The sequence below is a fragment of the Aotus nancymaae genome, unplaced genomic scaffold (assembly GCF_030222135.1).
Source record: "Aotus nancymaae isolate 86718 unplaced genomic scaffold, 86718_ANA_hifiasm-v0.15.2.pri h1tg000028l, whole genome shotgun sequence".
Lineage (NCBI taxonomy): Eukaryota > Metazoa > Chordata > Mammalia > Primates > Aotidae > Aotus > Aotus nancymaae.
Genome location: NW_026988441.1, coordinates 1,178,374 through 1,194,993, shown reverse-complemented (window position 1 = coordinate 1,194,993; position 16,620 = coordinate 1,178,374). Strand labels below are relative to the sequence as shown.

The following is a 16,620-nucleotide window of genomic DNA, read 5'->3' as shown; positions in this document are numbered from 1 at the left end:
TTATTTTTCAGACAAGTAACTCTTTGGTCCAGTGTTGTTTATTGAGAAGACATTCTATTCCACCTTAAAGCACACGGCAGCCTTTGTCATCTATACAGGGACTGTCTGTGCACGGATGTGTTTTACACACTGTTTTCTGCTCCCTGGCTGTGTCCACTCCCGTTAGGATCCTGCACTTTGTGTAACTTTATACAACCCCTTAGAATTTGGTACCTGAGTCCTCTAATTTGTTATTAGGGGCTATTTGCTTTCCTTTTATTTTTATTTTTCTACTTTGAGGCCATTTGCTCTCCCTCTCTGACCCAGGCTGGAGTGCAGTGGTGCGATCTCAGCTCACTGCCACCTCTGCCTTCTAGGTCCAAGCGATTCTTGTGCCTCCGCCTCCCAGCTAGCGGGGATTACAGGTGCCCACCACCGTGCCTGGCTAATTTTTTTTTTTAAGTAGGAACAAGGTTTCACCATATTGGCCAGGCTGGTCTTGAACTCCAGATCTCACGTGATCCACACACCTCTGCCTCCCAAAGTCCTGGGGGAAACTTGATTTTCTATAGTGTTATGTTACTGGATATTCCTGTTAAATTTAAAATGAGGGAAAGAGAGAGAGAGAGCCATTAGTTTGGACTCTGGATTTGGGTTACCAGACAAATTCTAGATAAAACTACAAAATCTAGAATTTACATGTTTCATTTTTGCTAATAAAGTACAATTCTAAGATTGTATGTAACTGGAAAATCCTTCACTGAGAATTTAAATAATTTTAACTGCTTCTGGCTTAGTACAAGAAATACGAGCAAGAAAAATCCTAGTGATTTGTGGTCACAATTACTCTAATAATGCTAATGATGCCTATTAGGTGTTTTGCATACTACACACGTAGAAGAGTTTGAATCTCAGATAAAAACAAATGCATCAAAAGTATTTAATATCAGCACAGATTCAATCATGTCGTATATGAGAGATTGGATCGGAGACGTGTTCTGAGTTGGTCATGGTGAAGGAGGCAAGGTGACAATTCTAGTCAGAACAATTTCCAGGAAGCCGTGTTCCTCTGTTGACCGAACACCCCCTGGGCCTCATGCAAGGTGGAAAGAGCCTGCGTGCGTCACCGTCCCATGATGTGGTCAGCATGTAAACTGCACGGGCAGGGCCCCTCACAACATCCTGTGCGCTGCTGAAGGGAGCTGGGGCGCGGCCGCCGGTCTGCACAGGCAGCACCATGTCACTCATGGTCATCAGCATGGCGTGTGTCGGTGAGTCCTGGAGGGAATCAAGGGGGGAGCGATGGGGTGGGGATATGGGCCTGGGGTGGGGATAGGTGCCTGGAGTGGAGAGATGGGCCTGGGGTGCAGATATGTGCCTGGGAGATATGGACCTGGGGTTTAGATATGGGCCTGGGATGGGGATATAGGCCTGGAGTGGAGAGATGGGCCTGGGAGTTATGGGCCTGAGGTGGAGATATGGGCCTGGCATGGAGATATGGGCCTGGGAGATATGGGCCTGGGGTGGAGATATGGGCCTGGCGTGGAGATATGGGCCTGGAGTGGAGATATGGGCCTGGGAGAAATGGGACTGGGGTACAGATATAGCCCTGGCATGGAGATATGGTCCTGGGATGGAGATATGGGCCTGGGAGATATGGGACTAGGGTGGAGATATGGGCCTGGCATGGAGATATGGGCCTGGGGTGGTGATATGGTCCTGGGGTAGAGATATGAGCCTGGGAGATATGGGCCTGGGGTGGAGATATGGACCTGGTGTGGAGATATGGACCTGTAGTGCCGATATGGGACTGGTGTGGGGATATGGGCCTGGGAGATATGAGACTGGGGTGGAGATATTGCCTCTAGTGGAGATAAGAGCCTCGAGGTATAGACCTGGGCCTGGAGGCTGGGCCTCGGCATAGACAAGAGCCCTGCTGTCTGGGGTCAGGTGGGCAACGAGGCTGAGTTTACCTTCAACCTAAAAAGGGCCTGGCTCACAAGGCACACAGCCCATTCAGGGCAGCAGGGCAGGCCTGGTTTGTGTGCAGATGGATTGTCCATCATGATCTTTCTTTCCAGGGTTCTTCTTGGTCCAGAGGGCCTGGCCACACAAGGGTGAGTCCTTCCCCAAACCTTAGGGTGTCATCTTCCCACATAAGGGGGTTTCCTGAAACAGAAGAAAAATCCTGTGGGGGCGTCTCTCATAAACTAGGAAGAGGGGACCCTGGGATGCTCGGCCCACAGTTCTGACCTAGCCCTTCCCAGCCTTCCTTCCCTTGGCTGAGTCAAGCTCTGTGGGGACCGGGGTGAGACTGGGGTGCTCCAGGCTGGGGTGTGTGGGGAGGAAGGAGTGTCACCGGCAGAGGAGAGGAGGGAAGCAGTGCTAGGAAAGGCCGACCCTCTGAGGACAAAGGTGTAACTCACACCCTCCAGCATTTCCATGACGGTAGGGGCTGCCGTGCGGTTGCTGACATTCTACCAGGAGAGGTGGGGGGACCACAGCCATGAGCTTCACATTCTAAATCCTCTGATGGGGGCTCAGTTGTTTATTGTGGTTCACGCAGTGGCTGATACTCCATTCACAAAGGACCTGCCCCCACGCCGTATCTACCTTGTGTTGTTTTATGTAAGCAGTTTTGCCGTATTCAAATCTAGTAGGAGTCCATCATTCAGCACTTACTCAACGTTCTCAGCTGACACGTTTGTTGTAGGGGGACGCCATGTCTATCCAGGATGGGTCCTTCCTGTAGCTCCGGGCACCCAGGTGTGGTAGGAGCCTTAAGAACGTGGAAGAGTGGAGAATCTTCTGAGCACAGGGAGGGAGGGGCGACTCCAATTCTTCCTCTCTAAGGCAACGCCTCCTCCTCCCCCAGGTAGTCAGGACGAGCCCTTCCTGTCTGCCTGGCCAAGCGCTGTGGTGTCTCGAGGAGGAAATGTGACTCTTCGGTGTCACTATGGTGGTGGGTTTAACAACTTCACCCTGTACAAAGAAGACAGATTCGACGTACCCATCCTCAATGGCGTTATATTCAAGGAGAGCTTCTTCATGGGCCCCGTGACTGCAGCACACGCAGGGACCTACAGATGTCGGGGGTTTTACCCGCACTCCCGCACTGGGCGGACGGCACCCAGCAAACCCCTGAAGATCATAGTCACAGGTCAGAGGACTCCTGCCTGGGCTTCTCACTGTCCCACCTCCTGAATTCCCAGAGCTTCTGGTGGGGTGTCCGTCAGGGTCCAATCACCCAGGCCCTGACTGTATTTGGGGTAAAGGGGATTGAATACAGGGAAGTGGGTGCCATGGTGGGAAGAATAACTGTCCCCAATGATGGCCACATTCTCATCCCTGGAGTCTGTGACTATTTATGTTACAGGGCAGGGGACTGAAGGGGGAAGATGGAGCTCAGGTTGTTGATGAGTTGACCTTGAGATGGGGAGGCCGCCTGGACTGTCCAGCTGGGCTCAGTGTCATCACAAGTGCCCACATGAGAGGAGGAGGAAGAGGGGAGTGGGGATTAGAGCAGCGTAGTGGGAGGGAGACTCCACCAGCCACTGTGGGCTCTGAAGGTGGAGGACGGCCAGTAGCCATGAATGCAGGTGGCCTCTAAGGGCTGGAGAAGTCAAGGGAACTGATTCTCTCCTGAGTCTCCAGAGGGAATGTAGCCCTGCAGATGCCTTGATTTTAGCCATGGGAGAAGTGGGTCCGATTTCTGTCTCCAGAAGTGGAAGGGGTCAGTGAGTTCTCTCCTGCTGCCATATTGTGATAATTTTCTACAGCAGCAACAGGAAACAACACAGGAACCCAGGGCAAGGACAAGTTAAGAAACTGACAAGGATAGACGGGCGTGGTGGCGGGAGGGTATAATCCTAGTGACTCGGGAGGCTGAGGCAGGAGAATGACTTCAACCTGGGAGGCAGAGGTTGCAGTGAGCCTAGACCACACCACTACACTCCCGCCTGGGCAAAAGAGGGAGACTCGGTCTCCAAAATAAATAAATTAATTGAAGAAACCATGCCAGGAGAAGGGTGGCTACCCTGAGATCAGAAAGGGTGGGATGCTGAGGCCACCATCAGGCTCGATCCACAGAGGGAGGGCTGGATGTTCCTGGAACCAGCACCAGGGGCCGCCTATGGAAGCTGGGACCATGGAGAAGCACAGACATGGCAGGAGAGGCTCCCAGTCCCCACCAGGAACAGGGTGTGTGGACAGTGCTGCCCGCCTTCCTCATCAGTTCATACCTCCTGCCAGGGATTCCAATTTGTCCTAAACAGATTGAACCAGGCTGTTCAGATCCTGGACGTGCAGCCTGTCGTGGCTCCTCTTCCACCCTCACATGGACAGGAAGAAACAGATTAGTGGGAAACAGAAACAGCTCAAGGGATGAGGCTGAGCCCAGTGGGAAGGGAGTCAGGGGCTGCTAGAGACGGAGACAGAGAAGAGGGAGGGGGACAGAGGGAGGGGCCTGCACCAGGGGTGACGGGCACAGAAAGGAGCAGGGAGACACAGAGAGGGAGGAGAGAGTCAGACACCGGGGAGGGGAAGCCTCACTCATTCCAGGTACCATGGATGGGATGAGAAAGGGACATGCCTTCTAAACTCACTAACTCGTTTCTTAGGATACCACGGAAAACCTTCCCTCCTGGCCCTGCCAGCTCCCCTGGTGAGATAGGAGAGACGGTCATCCTGCAGTGTTGGTCAGATATCATGTCTGAGCACTTCCTTCTGCACAGAAAGGAGCTCACAAGGACATGCCCCCACCCTGTGTCTACCTTGTGTTGTTTTATGAAAGCAATTTTGCCTTATTAAAATCTAGTAGGAGTCCCTCATTCAGCACTTACTCAAAGTTCTCAGCTGACACGTTTGCTGTAGAGAGACACCATGTCTCTCCAGGATGGGTCCTTCCTGTAGCTCTGGGCACCCAGGTGTGGTAGGAGCCTTAGGAACGTGGAAAAAGGGAGAATCTTCTGAGCACAGGGAGGGTGGGGTGGCTCCACATCTTCCTCTCTAAAGTCACTCCTCCTTCTCCCGCAGGTGGTCAGGACAAGCCCTTCCTGACTGCCTGGCCCAGCGCTGTGGTGCCTCGAGGTGGAAATGTGACTCTTCGGTGTGACTATGGTGGTGGGTTTAACAACTTCACCCTGTACAAAGAAGACAGATTCGACGTACCCATCCTCAATGGCGTTATATTCCAGGAGAGCTTCTTGATGGGCCCCGTGACTGCAGCACACGCAGGGACCTACAGATGTCGGCGTTTTCACCCGCACTCCTCCACTGGGCGGACGGCACCCAGCAACTCCCTGAAGATCATAGTCACAGGTCAGAGGGCTCCTGTCTGGGCTTCTCACTGTCCCACCTCCTGAATCCCAGAGCTTCTGGTGCGGTGCCCATCAGGGTCCAATCACCCAGGCCCTGACTGTATTTGGGGTAAAGGGGATTGAATACAGGGAAGTGGGTGCTGTGGTGGGAAGAATAACTGTCCCCAATGATGGCCACATTCTCATCCCTGGAGCCTGTGACTATTTATGTTGCAGGGGAGGGGACTGAAGGGGGAAGATGGAGCTCAGGTTGTTGATGAGTTGACCTTGAGATGGGGAGGCCGCCTGGACTGTCCAGCTGGGCTCAGTGTCATCACAAGTGCCCACATGACAGGAGGAGGAAGAGAGGAGTGGGGATTAGAGCAGCGTAGTGGGAGGGAGACCACCAGCCACTGTGGGCTCTGAAGGTGGAGGACGGCCAGGAGCCATGAATGCAGGTGGCCTCTAAGGGCTGGAGAAGACAAGGGAACTGATTCTCCCCTGAGTCTCCAGAGGGGACACAGCCCTGCAGATGCCTTGATTTTAGCCCTGGGAGAACTGGGCCCGATTTCTGTCTCCAGAAGTGGAAGGGCTCAGTGTGTTCCCTTCTGCTGCCATATTGTGATAATTTTCTACAGCAGCAACAGGACACAACACAGGAACCCAGGGCAAGGACAAGTCAAGAAACCACACCAGGAGAAGGGTGGCCACCCCAAGATCAGCAAGGGTGGGATGCTGAGGCCACCACCAGGCTCGATCCACATAGGGAGGGGTGGATGCTCCTGGGACCAGCACCAGGGGCCGCCTATGGAAGCTGGGAACATGGAGAAGCACAGACATGGCAGGAGAGGTTCCCAGTCCCCACCAGGAACAGGGTGTGTGGACACTGCTGCCCGCCTTCCTCATCAGTTCATACCTCCTGCCAGGGATTCCAATTTGTCCAAAACAGATTGAACCAGGCTGTTCAGATCCTGGACGTGCAGCCTGTCGTGGCTCCTCTTCCACCCTCACATGGACAGGAAGAAACAGATTAGTGGGAAACAGAAACAGCTCAAGGGATGAGGCTGAGCCCAGTGGGAAGGGAGTCAGGGGCTGCTAGAGATAGAGACAGAGAAGAGGGAGGGGGACAGAGGGAAGGACCTGCACCAGGGGTGATGGGCACAGAAAGGGGCACGGAGACACAGAGAGGGAGGAGAGAGTCAGACACCGTGGAGGGGAAACCTCACTCATTCCAGGTCCCATGGATGGGATGAGAAAGGGAGATGCCTTCTAAACTCACAATCTCGTTTCTTAGGACTCCACAGAAAACCTTCCCTTCTGGCCCTCCCAGCTCCCCTGGTGACATCAGGAAAGACGGTCATCCTGCAGTGTTGGTCAGATATCATGTCTGAGCACTTCCTTCTGCACAGAAAGGGGGTCACTGAGGACCTCTTGCGCCTCAATGGAGAGTCCCGTGACGGAGGCTCCCAGGCCAACTTCTCCATAGGTCCCATGACGTCTGCCCTTGCAGGGACCTACAGATGCTACGGTTCTGTCACTCACTCCCCCTATGAGTGGTCAGCTCCCAGTGACCCTCTGGACATCGTGATCACAGGTGAGAGTGTCCAGACATTCTTCTCATTGTCACTGGGACACAGAGTGAATGATCCAGGACTTGGAAGCCCCAGGTGCTCATGAGGAAGATGAGCATGGGGTTCTTATGGAGAGAGACTGGCTTGGTGAGGTCTGTACCAGCAGACACAGAGAAACAGGAGACACAACTCCAGACCACACGTCATAACAGAGGACAGACACGGGGGCCATACAGGGAGTGAGAAAAGAGGGAAAGAGGCAGAGGGGACACACAGACAGACAGACATGTCCCAGAGAGAGGTGTGCTTCCATGCTGGCTTTGTTCAGACACCTGGCACAGGGTAGAGGTTTTATTTCTGCATTTCCTCCACAAAGTGTTCTCTACCAGGAGAACCCAAAGACACCCAGATTTCTGACCTGAGTTGGGCCCTGTGGCCTCAGGCATTGTGGCACCTACAGATGCCGTGTTCATTCTGACACCTCTGCCTTCCGTGCAGTGGAGCCATAATCGTCCCAGGATATCATGGCCCCAGAACACCAACCCCAGTGTGCTGTGTGTACTTGCGGTCCCCAGACTAGATTCTGAGGCTCATATTCCAACTAATCCCACATACTGTAGCATTACTGAGGACACAGAGAGAAATCAGGGACATCAAAATGCAAAGACATAAACACACACAGAATGAGCCAGAGAAAGGGGATTGAGAGACTCACAGACACATAAAGAGAGAGAAAAGAGGGCAGAGAAGTGGAGGGAATGATGGACAGGAGCAGAGAAATGCCCTAAAATCAGGGCCCTGTGGGAGAGGCACAGGGAGAGAGAAAGATGGAGATGTGGGACGGACTGCAGGGATTCCAAAGAGAACTAGAGAGACCGAGAGGCAGAGAAAGACAAGGAGGCGGAGACACAGATCACAGATGGAGAGATAGAGATAGATAGATGATAAATAGGTAGATGGTAGATCATAGAGAGGTTATAGATACATGATGGTGATTGATTGACAGAGGATACATAGAGATGATGATGATTATGATGAAGATAGAGAAATAATAGAGAGATACATAGATATAGATGATAGATCATTTGTAGACACCAAATACAGAAATAGACAGAGACATACATAATGGTTAGAAATAGGCAGAAAGTTATGAACAAGACAGAAAGTGAGAGACTCAGAATTCAAGGAGAAAGATCAACCAATCCAAGTCGAGTCAGAGAGAATAAAACAATACAAAAAACGGAAAACCTACCCGGGGTGGGGAAGTGAGGGGAGAGACAGGGAAGGTAGAAGGATAAAACAGACAGAAGAGAGACGGGGTGGAGGGTGAGAGAGAGCATCAGCTCATGGAGCAGGGGAGGGAGTTCTCAGCTCAGGTGTGAAGGGAGCTGTGACAAGGAAGAGCCTCCTGAGCAAACTGCCTCTTCTCCTTCCAGGTCGATATGAGAAACCTTCTCTCTCAGCCCAGCCGGGCCCCACGCTTCAGGCAGGAGAGAATGTGACCTTGTCCTGCAGCTCCCGGACCTTCTTTCAGCTGTACCATCTATCCAGGGAGGGGGAGGCCCCTGAACTCAGGCTCCCTGCAGTGCCCAGCATCAATGGAACATTCCAGGCCCACTTCCCTCTGGGCCCTGCCACCCACGGAGGGACCTACAGATGCTTCGGCTCTTTCCATGGCTCTCTCTATGAGTGGTCAGCCCCGAGTGACCCACTGTCCGTTTCTGTCACAGGTGAGGAAACCCCATACCTGTCCCATGTCTGATGATCCCAGAGCCATAGCTGAGGAACTTCCTGCTGATGATGGAGGGAAGCGTGGACAGATGCAGAGAGAAGACGAAGCCTGGGTGTGAGGACGGGGTCAGGGTGCAGGATGGCAGACAGGGCACCTCCAAGCCCTCCTCCACGGCCTGCATGGAGGCCCGCATTCAGGGCTCCGGGCACCCAGGCAGATGGAGAAAGCTGTCAGGACAGGCCCAGAGGAGGGGACACGGGGCTCAGTTTGGGGAGATCAGAGGTTCCCTCAGCCCCTCAACCTCACCCATTTCCCAGAAGCCCATCCTGGCCTCTCACCCATAGAGAGATGTCATCACCAGCAACCCCCATGCCCTTTTCTTTATGTTTGAAAAAATATTGATTAAGGTTAAATATGCCTATATAATTTACCACCTTTACCCGTTTTTTTTTTTTTTTTTTTTTTGAGACAGGGTCTCACTCTGTCGCCAGGTGCCAGGCTGGAGTGCAGTGGCACCATGTCAGCTCATTTCAATCTCTGCCTCCTGTGTTGAAGCGATTCTCTTGCCTCAGCCTCCCAAGTAGCTGGGACTACAGGTGCACGCCACCACGCCCAGCTAATTTTTGTATTTTTAGTAGAGACAGGGCTTCACCATGTTGGCCAGGATGGTCTCGATCTCTTGACCTCGTGATTCGCCTGCCTCAGCCTCCAAAGTGCTGGGATTACAGGCCTAAGCCACCGTGCCTGGCCCACCTTTACCATTTTTAAGTGTGAAATCTAGTGGACATAAATACCTTTATATGCCAGGTGTGGTGGCTCATGCCTATAATCTCAGCACTTTGGGAGGCTGAGGCGGTGGATTATTTAAGATAAGGTGCTCAAGACCACTGTGGCCAACATGGGAAAACCCATCATTACTAAAACAAAACAACAAAATCAGCCAGGCATGGTGGCGCGTGCCTGTAATCCCAGCTACTTGGGAGGCTGAGGCCGGAGAATTGCTTAAGCCCAGGAGGCGGAGGTTACAGTGAGCCGAGATCAGGCCACTACACTGCAGCCTGGGCAACAGAGAGAGCCTGTGTCTTTAAATAAATGAATAAATAGAGAAACAAACAAACATATTCTTTTCATTGTTACCCTCCACCGTTCCCTTCCTGGCCTCTGGTAGCCACCATTCTCACGAGGTCCACCTGTGAGCTCCTGCATATGGGTGAGAAATGGCAATCTGTGTAATGCCCTCCAGTTCATGCATGTGGCTGGAAGTGACAGGACGTTATTGCTTTTATGGAGGAGTGGTCTCCATTGTGCGTATGTGCTACGTTCTCTCTATCCGCTCATCCACTGATGGGCAGGTAGGTTGACAGCACGTCTTGGCTACTGTGAACAGTGCTGGAAGAGTTATGGGAATGCACGTGTCACTTCGATACACTGATGTCCTTTCCCTTTGGTTTACACCCAGTAGTGGAACGCTAGGTCCTTTTTAGGTTTCTTTTTATATGTATATAGTTTAAGTCCTGGGTACGTGTGCAGATCGTGCAGGGTTGTTACGTAGGTATACACAGGCCATGGTGATGTGCTGTATCCATCTCCCCGTCATCTACATTAGGTATTTCTCCTAATGTTATCCCTCCTCAATCTCCACACCCCCTGCTGTCCCTTCTCTAGCCCCCCCACCACCCAACAGGTCCGGCGTGTGATGCTCCCCTCCCTGTGTCCATGTGTTCTCCTTGTTCAACACCCACTTATGAGTGGGAACATGCAGCGTTTGGTTTTCTGTTCTTTAGTCAGACAAAAGCCAAAAGAGACAAATGGGATCTAATTAAACTTAAGAGCTTCTGTGCAGCAAAAGAAACGATCCTTAGAGTGAACCGGCAAACAACACAACGGGAAAATTTTGTTTTCTTTTTTTTTTTGAGATGGAGCTCTGATCTTGTCGCCCAGGCTGGAGTGCAGTGGTACCATCTGGGCTCGCTGCAACCCCCACCTCCAGGATTCAAGCAATTCTCCAGCCTCAGGCTCCCGAGTAGCTGGGATAACAGGTGTCCACCACCATGCCTGGCTAATTTCTGTATTTTCAGTAGAGACGAGGTTTCAGTATGTTGGCCAGGATGGTCTCCAACTCCTGACCTCAGGTGATCCAGCCACCTTGGCCTCCCAAAGTGCTGGGAATACAGGCGTGAGCCACAGTGCTCGACCTCTCTTCATTTTTTGAGGAACTTCCATACTCCTCTCCTTCGTAATGGCTGTACTAATTTACATTCCTACAACAGTGTACAAGGGTTCTTCTTTCTCTGTCACCTTTCCAGCATTTGCTTTTTGTCCATCTTTCAGATAAAAGCCGTTGTAACTGGGTGAGGAGATAGCTCGCTGTGATTTCACTCTGCATGATTAGTCCTACTGAGCGCCTCTTCAGATATGTGATAGCCATTTGTATGTTTTGTTCCTTAAAAAATATCTCTTCGGGGAGGGATAGCAGGGGTGGGGAGAACTGAAAGTATAATAATAATGAAAAAAGAAATACCTGTTTGGAACATCTACTAATTTTTTAAATTATTTTTTTTAAATTGAAGTGTTTCAGCTTAAAATTTATATATTTTAGTTACTAATCCCCTCTCAGATGAATACTTTGCAAATATTTGTTCCCGTCCCGTGACACGTCCCTTCCCTTTGCGATGGGCTGCCTCCTTTGCGATGCAGAAGCTGCTTAGTGCGATGGAATCCTGACGGTCGATTTTTGTTTAGATTTCTTGTGTTTCTGGGATTTTAAACAAAATGTCTTCCTCAGACAAAAGGCCCGGAGCATTTCCCCAGTGTTTCCTTTTAGATGTTGTATGGGTTTGGGCCTTCCGTCTTCCATTCATTTTCATTGATTTTTGTGTATGCTGAGAGGTAGAGGTGCAGTTTCAGCCCTCCTCATGTAGACATCCAGTTTTCCCTGCACCACTCATTGAAAAGACTGTCTCTTCCTGGCTGTAGGTTCTTGGCGCCTACAATTGTCAAAGTTCATTGGATGTAAATGCGTGAATTATATCTGTGTTGTTCCTTCTGCTCCACTGTTCTATGAGCCTTTCTTTATGCCAATATCATGCTGTTTTGCTTACTACGGGTTTGTAACATATTTTTAGTTCAGGGAGTGTGACGCCTCCAGCTCCTGTTTTCTCTTTATACCTCAAAGTCTCAGGACAGTGGGCATCAGGTACAATGATTATGGAGAAGGGGATGCCAGGACTCCCAGGCCCAACATTACATAACAGAGTGTTGGCCATGAGCAAACCTCAAAGATTTCCACTGAGTAGAAGACAGGCATCCTCATTGCCACACCTCTCTCCTGTCCCATGTTCTAGGAAACCCTTCAAGCGGTTGGCCATCACCCACGGAACCAAGCTCCAAAACTGGTGAGTAAACGACCCCTCCTATCTCTGCTTTTGGAAACCTGGGGAGGTGGAAGCCTTGGAATCAAGCATTGGCTCAGCACCTCCCAGCTCTGTGATTGAGAGCCTGTCTTCTACCATCTCTGAACCCCAGACACCAAGAGTGTGAGGGATCTGAGCCCAACACTAGGCTCAGTGAAGTCTCTTACTCTCTAATTTTCTGCAGCTGAGACCTCCTTGAGGCTAGAAGAATGATTGCAAATCTGACATCCTTCTCAGGAAAAAATGCAGTGTTTGTTCTGCCTGCATTCCTAACTGGAGGATAAATGCCTGGGGGGCTTGTGGGAGGGAAAGGAAGAGAACATCTGATGAGGGTGGGGCGTTTTAGAGAAGTTCCACTTGCCAAGGAATTAGCTCCAGTCCATCATGATGCAACCCTGGCTGACTCAGCAGAGCAAGAGCATTGCAGTAAGAGAGAACCGAGCTCATGCATGTGCACTTTGACTCGATCACTCATTCGACGTAATCACTCACTGCAGCCTCTGCCTCCTGGGTTGAAGCAGGAGAATGACTTCAACCCAGGAGGCAGAGGTTGTAGTGAGCCAAGATCGCACCCCTGCACTCCAGCCTGGGCGACACAGGGAGGCTCCATTTCCAAAACTAAAATTAAAAACTACGTAAATATTCTATAACACACACAAATGACAGAGGCACCTGATTCCAATCATCATTTTTCTACTTCTCCATAATTACTTTTTTGATCCCGAATCTTATACAGTAGAAAATCAGGCTAGAACCTCTTCCCTATTTGGCTTTCTGTCACCATGAGAGCATATGGAAAATGGGAAAGCCCTCAACCCAGCAGCACAGGTCCTGAAATAGAGAAAGTGCTCTCTTCATGGCATAAAAGTTGTCCCCTCACCCAGATCCCCCACCTCACCCCTACTTCCAATCATGTGTGGAGATGCAGATAGATTATGGGGAGGTCAAAACTAATATTCTTTGGAGTGACCTCAGCTCTTGGACTCAGAGACCAATGCCAGCACTATCTCCTGGTCCCCTTTCCTACTAATTCACGGAAGGACAGGCTGTATTTTGAAGCAATAGATGATGGAGGGTGTTGTTCCTCCCCCTGCCTCTCAGGTAGAACAGCAGCCTATTACACGTCTCATGGGATCACAAAAAGTAACACGTTGCCCACGGGCTTCTGCACTACTTCCTGGCTGTTTGATGTAAGACATTCTACTTCACTTCTTTCAATTTCGATTTCACTTTTTTTTCCTTTTCTTGGAGAATGTAATTTGTTTGAGTCAAGAGTGCTGTGGATGCAGACGTTGTAAAGCACATTCGCTGTGTATCAATCCCAGTCCGGTCTTCCTAGAGAAGACTCTGAACTCCTCCTGGACTGCACCTGGGGCTATGCCAGTTTCTATCACTGACAGTCACTCCAGGGAGACAGAACACAGACAGAATAAATTACATAAAGGAGGTTCATGGGGCAAGGCACAGTGGCTCACGCCTGTAATCCCAGCACGTTGGGAGGCTGAGGCGGGTGGATCATGAGGTCAAGAGATCGAGACCATCCTGGTCAACATGGGGAAACCCCATCTCTACTAAAAATACAGAAAATTAGCTAGGCACGGTGGTGCATGCCTGTAATCCCAGCTACTCAGGAGGCTGAGGCAGGAGAATTGCCTGAATCCAGGAGGCGGAGGTTGCGGTGAGCCGAGATCGTGCCATTGCACTCCAGCCTGGGTTACAAGAGAGAAACTCCGTCTCAAAAAAAAAAAAAAGCAGGTTCATTACTCACAGATCAGCAGCAAGTGATGGCAGAAGCCTACCTTTCAGGGCGAGCCAGTCCCCCGAGGCTCAGAAAAGCTGCCCGGGACACACGGAGTCACCCCATATGCAGTGTAGCTGCGGGAACTGAAAAGCAGCCCCACCTGGGCTTTGCACCCTGGAGCCACAGGAAGCGCTGAGTTAAAGCCCTGCCTCACACCCTCCTCTAGGAAGAGCAGGCGAGAGCCCAGGCTGTTCTGGGACGTTCCTCCTGATCTCAGGACGTTGCTGACTTAGTCCGTTTTTGTTGCTATCAGGGAACACGTGAGCCTGGGTAACTTCTAAAGAAAACAGATGTGTTTGGCTCACGGTTCCACAGGCTGTACTAGAAGCATGGCACCAGCATCTATTTCTTGTCATGCCTCAGGCTGCTCCCACTCTGGCAGAAGAGAAGTGGAGTGTGTGTGTGCAGAGACCACAGAGATCACACAGCAAGAGAGGGAGCGGGAGGCGGAGGTGCGATGGAGCTTCCAAGTTCTCCTTCACGACCAACTCTCCAGGAAGTAATAGAGGGAAAACTTGCTAACCCCGTCTCATGGGGACAGCATTAATCTATTCATGACGGATCCACCCCCATGAACCAACCACCTCCCACTAAGCCCAACCTCTCACACTGGGGGTTCAACTTCAACATGAGGTTTGAAGAGGATCAAACATCTAAACCAAAGCAGTGGTACCATCAGCTCTTTCTGTGGTTACTATGAGAACCGTAACTGAGCAAGCAGGGGAAAGCCGGGTCTCCCACCATCTGGGTGCTTGTCCTAAAGAGACGTTGTGTGTGGTTACCTGGCAGTGAAGAGATGAGAGATGATCCCTGAAGAGGAACTGCCGTGGTCAGCTTCTTACTGGGTTCCCATCTTCCTCCAGGTAACCCCAGACACCTGCACGTTCTGATTGGGTCCTCAGTGGTCATCATCCTCTTCATCATCCTCCTCTTCTTTCTCATTTGTCACTGGTGGTCCAATAAAAAGAGTAAGTCTCATGAAGCAGAGGCCGGAGACCTCAGGGCCGTGTGCGGAAGCGGGATGGGAGCACGCGGGTGTGTGTTCCTCATCGGCGGGATGGTCCCTGGCCCAAGTCAGGAGCTGCAGAGGCAGGGCTTTCTAGAGAGAGCACCAGACACCCCGCCCCTGCCCTCAGCTCACAGACCTTTGCCTGATTCTGAACTGTATCCTCACATCCCTGCAGCCACTGACATCCAGGAGAAGGTTCCATGACAGGCAGAAAGTGGGAGACAGAATCAGTGGGATGGAAATTGAGAGCTCTTCATGGGAGGGGTCCTTGTACTCAGAGAGACAGAATGTGTGAGTCAGGCTGTTGGCAGCTGAGGGGCCTCAGGCACCCATGGCCTCCCCCTGTGTGTTGGTGTCTGCACATGAAATGAGGACACACAAGGGCCCTCCCAGGTGTTTAGATGACTTCTGTCTCCTACAGATGCTGCTGTAATGAACCAAGAGCCTGGGGAGGACAGAACAGTGAACAGGGAGGTAGGTCCTCCTCGGCCCAGCCTTGGGGATGGAGTCTTATTCCCTAATAGTCACATAGAATGTGAGCCCCTCCCTCACTCAACATTTCCTTCTCTCCAGGACTCTGAGGAACAAGACCCTCAGGAGGTGACATATGCACAGCTGGATCACTGCGTTTTCACACAGAGAAAAATCACTCGCCCTTCTCAGAGGCCCAAGAGAGACCCAACAGAAACCAGTGTGTACATGGAACTCCCAAATGCAGAGCCCGGATTGAAAGTTGTCTCCTGTCCGTGAACATCATGAACAGGGCTTGATGGGTCCTCTAGGGAGACAATGGCCCTGTCTCAAACCCTGCTTGCCAGCTCCAATGTACCAGCACCTGGGACCTGAAGGCGTGAGTCTGCATCTTAGGGGATCGCTCTTCCTCACACCATGAATCTGAACGTGGCTGTCTCTCGCTTACAAATGTCTGCAGTCCTCACTGTCTGCTAGAGAGAAAACATACTCGTTTGCTTCACACATAATTCTCCATTTCACTTGACTCCTGCCCAGCTCTCCAACCTAACTGGCTTACTTCCTGGTCCTACCTGAGGCTGCAGTCACACTGAGGAACTCACAAGTCCAGACATACAAGAGGCTCCCTCTTAACACAGCACTTAGACACGTGCTGTTCCACCTTCCCTCATGCTGTTCCACCTTCCCTCCGACTATCTTTCAGGCTTCTCTCATCAGTAAAACTTATAAATTTTTCTATAATTTCAATGTAGGTCTCTCCTCTTTAAATAAACATGTCTCACCTCATGCTTTGGGTAATGTGACTCTTTTTTTGCCTGAAGTTTCTGGTGTTATCATTACAATGTCCACATAACCCCACATGTTCTCCACTGGGTTCTCACCCCTGGACTGGGAGCTTCTGGAAGCAGGTGGAGCCTGGTTTGTCCCTGGGACTCCAATTTCCATCCAAAGATGCAGCACATAGGAGGTTCCAAGGATCGTGAATCAGATGGACAAGTGCTGTTCCTACTCTCTGCAGACCTGGAACGATTGCAGGGTAATTCCGACATGAAACATTTGCAGGGTCATCGCCCTTGTTAGTCTCATCTCCATGAGGACATTTATCAAAACATCATCTTTCACACGATAAATACACAGTCGGTCCTCCATGCCTGTGGGGTTTACAGCTGTGTATCAAACCAACTATAAACAAAAAATATTCCGAGAAGAAAATCCACAAGGTTCCAAAGAGCAAAACTATGTTAAATGGACCCGAGTGAAGCTGTGCGTAGCCTGTATCAGGAATGATAAGTAATCTGGAGAGGATCTGACGCATACAGGAGGACGTGCAGGGCTATATGCACTCAC

At 50.9% G+C, this 16,620-nt stretch overlaps 1 protein-coding gene across 1 annotated transcript; it reads left to right on the top strand.

The window, feature by feature from the left end:
- Positions 1-633: 633 nt before the first annotated feature.
- On the top strand, positions 634-16,059 carry LOC105708306 (killer cell immunoglobulin-like receptor 3DL1). The gene is made up of 10 exons (XM_064380754.1): positions 634-1,250; positions 2,061-2,096; positions 2,855-3,139; positions 5,014-5,298; positions 6,571-6,870; positions 8,284-8,577; positions 11,924-11,974; positions 14,657-14,761; positions 15,224-15,276; positions 15,376-16,059. Exons 1-10 carry the CDS (start codon positions 1,217-1,219, stop codon positions 15,550-15,552), a joined length of 1,620 nt encoding a protein of 539 aa, XP_064236824.1. The 5' UTR covers positions 634-1,216; the 3' UTR covers positions 15,553-16,059.
- The last annotated feature ends 561 nt before the right edge of the window (positions 16,060-16,620 follow it).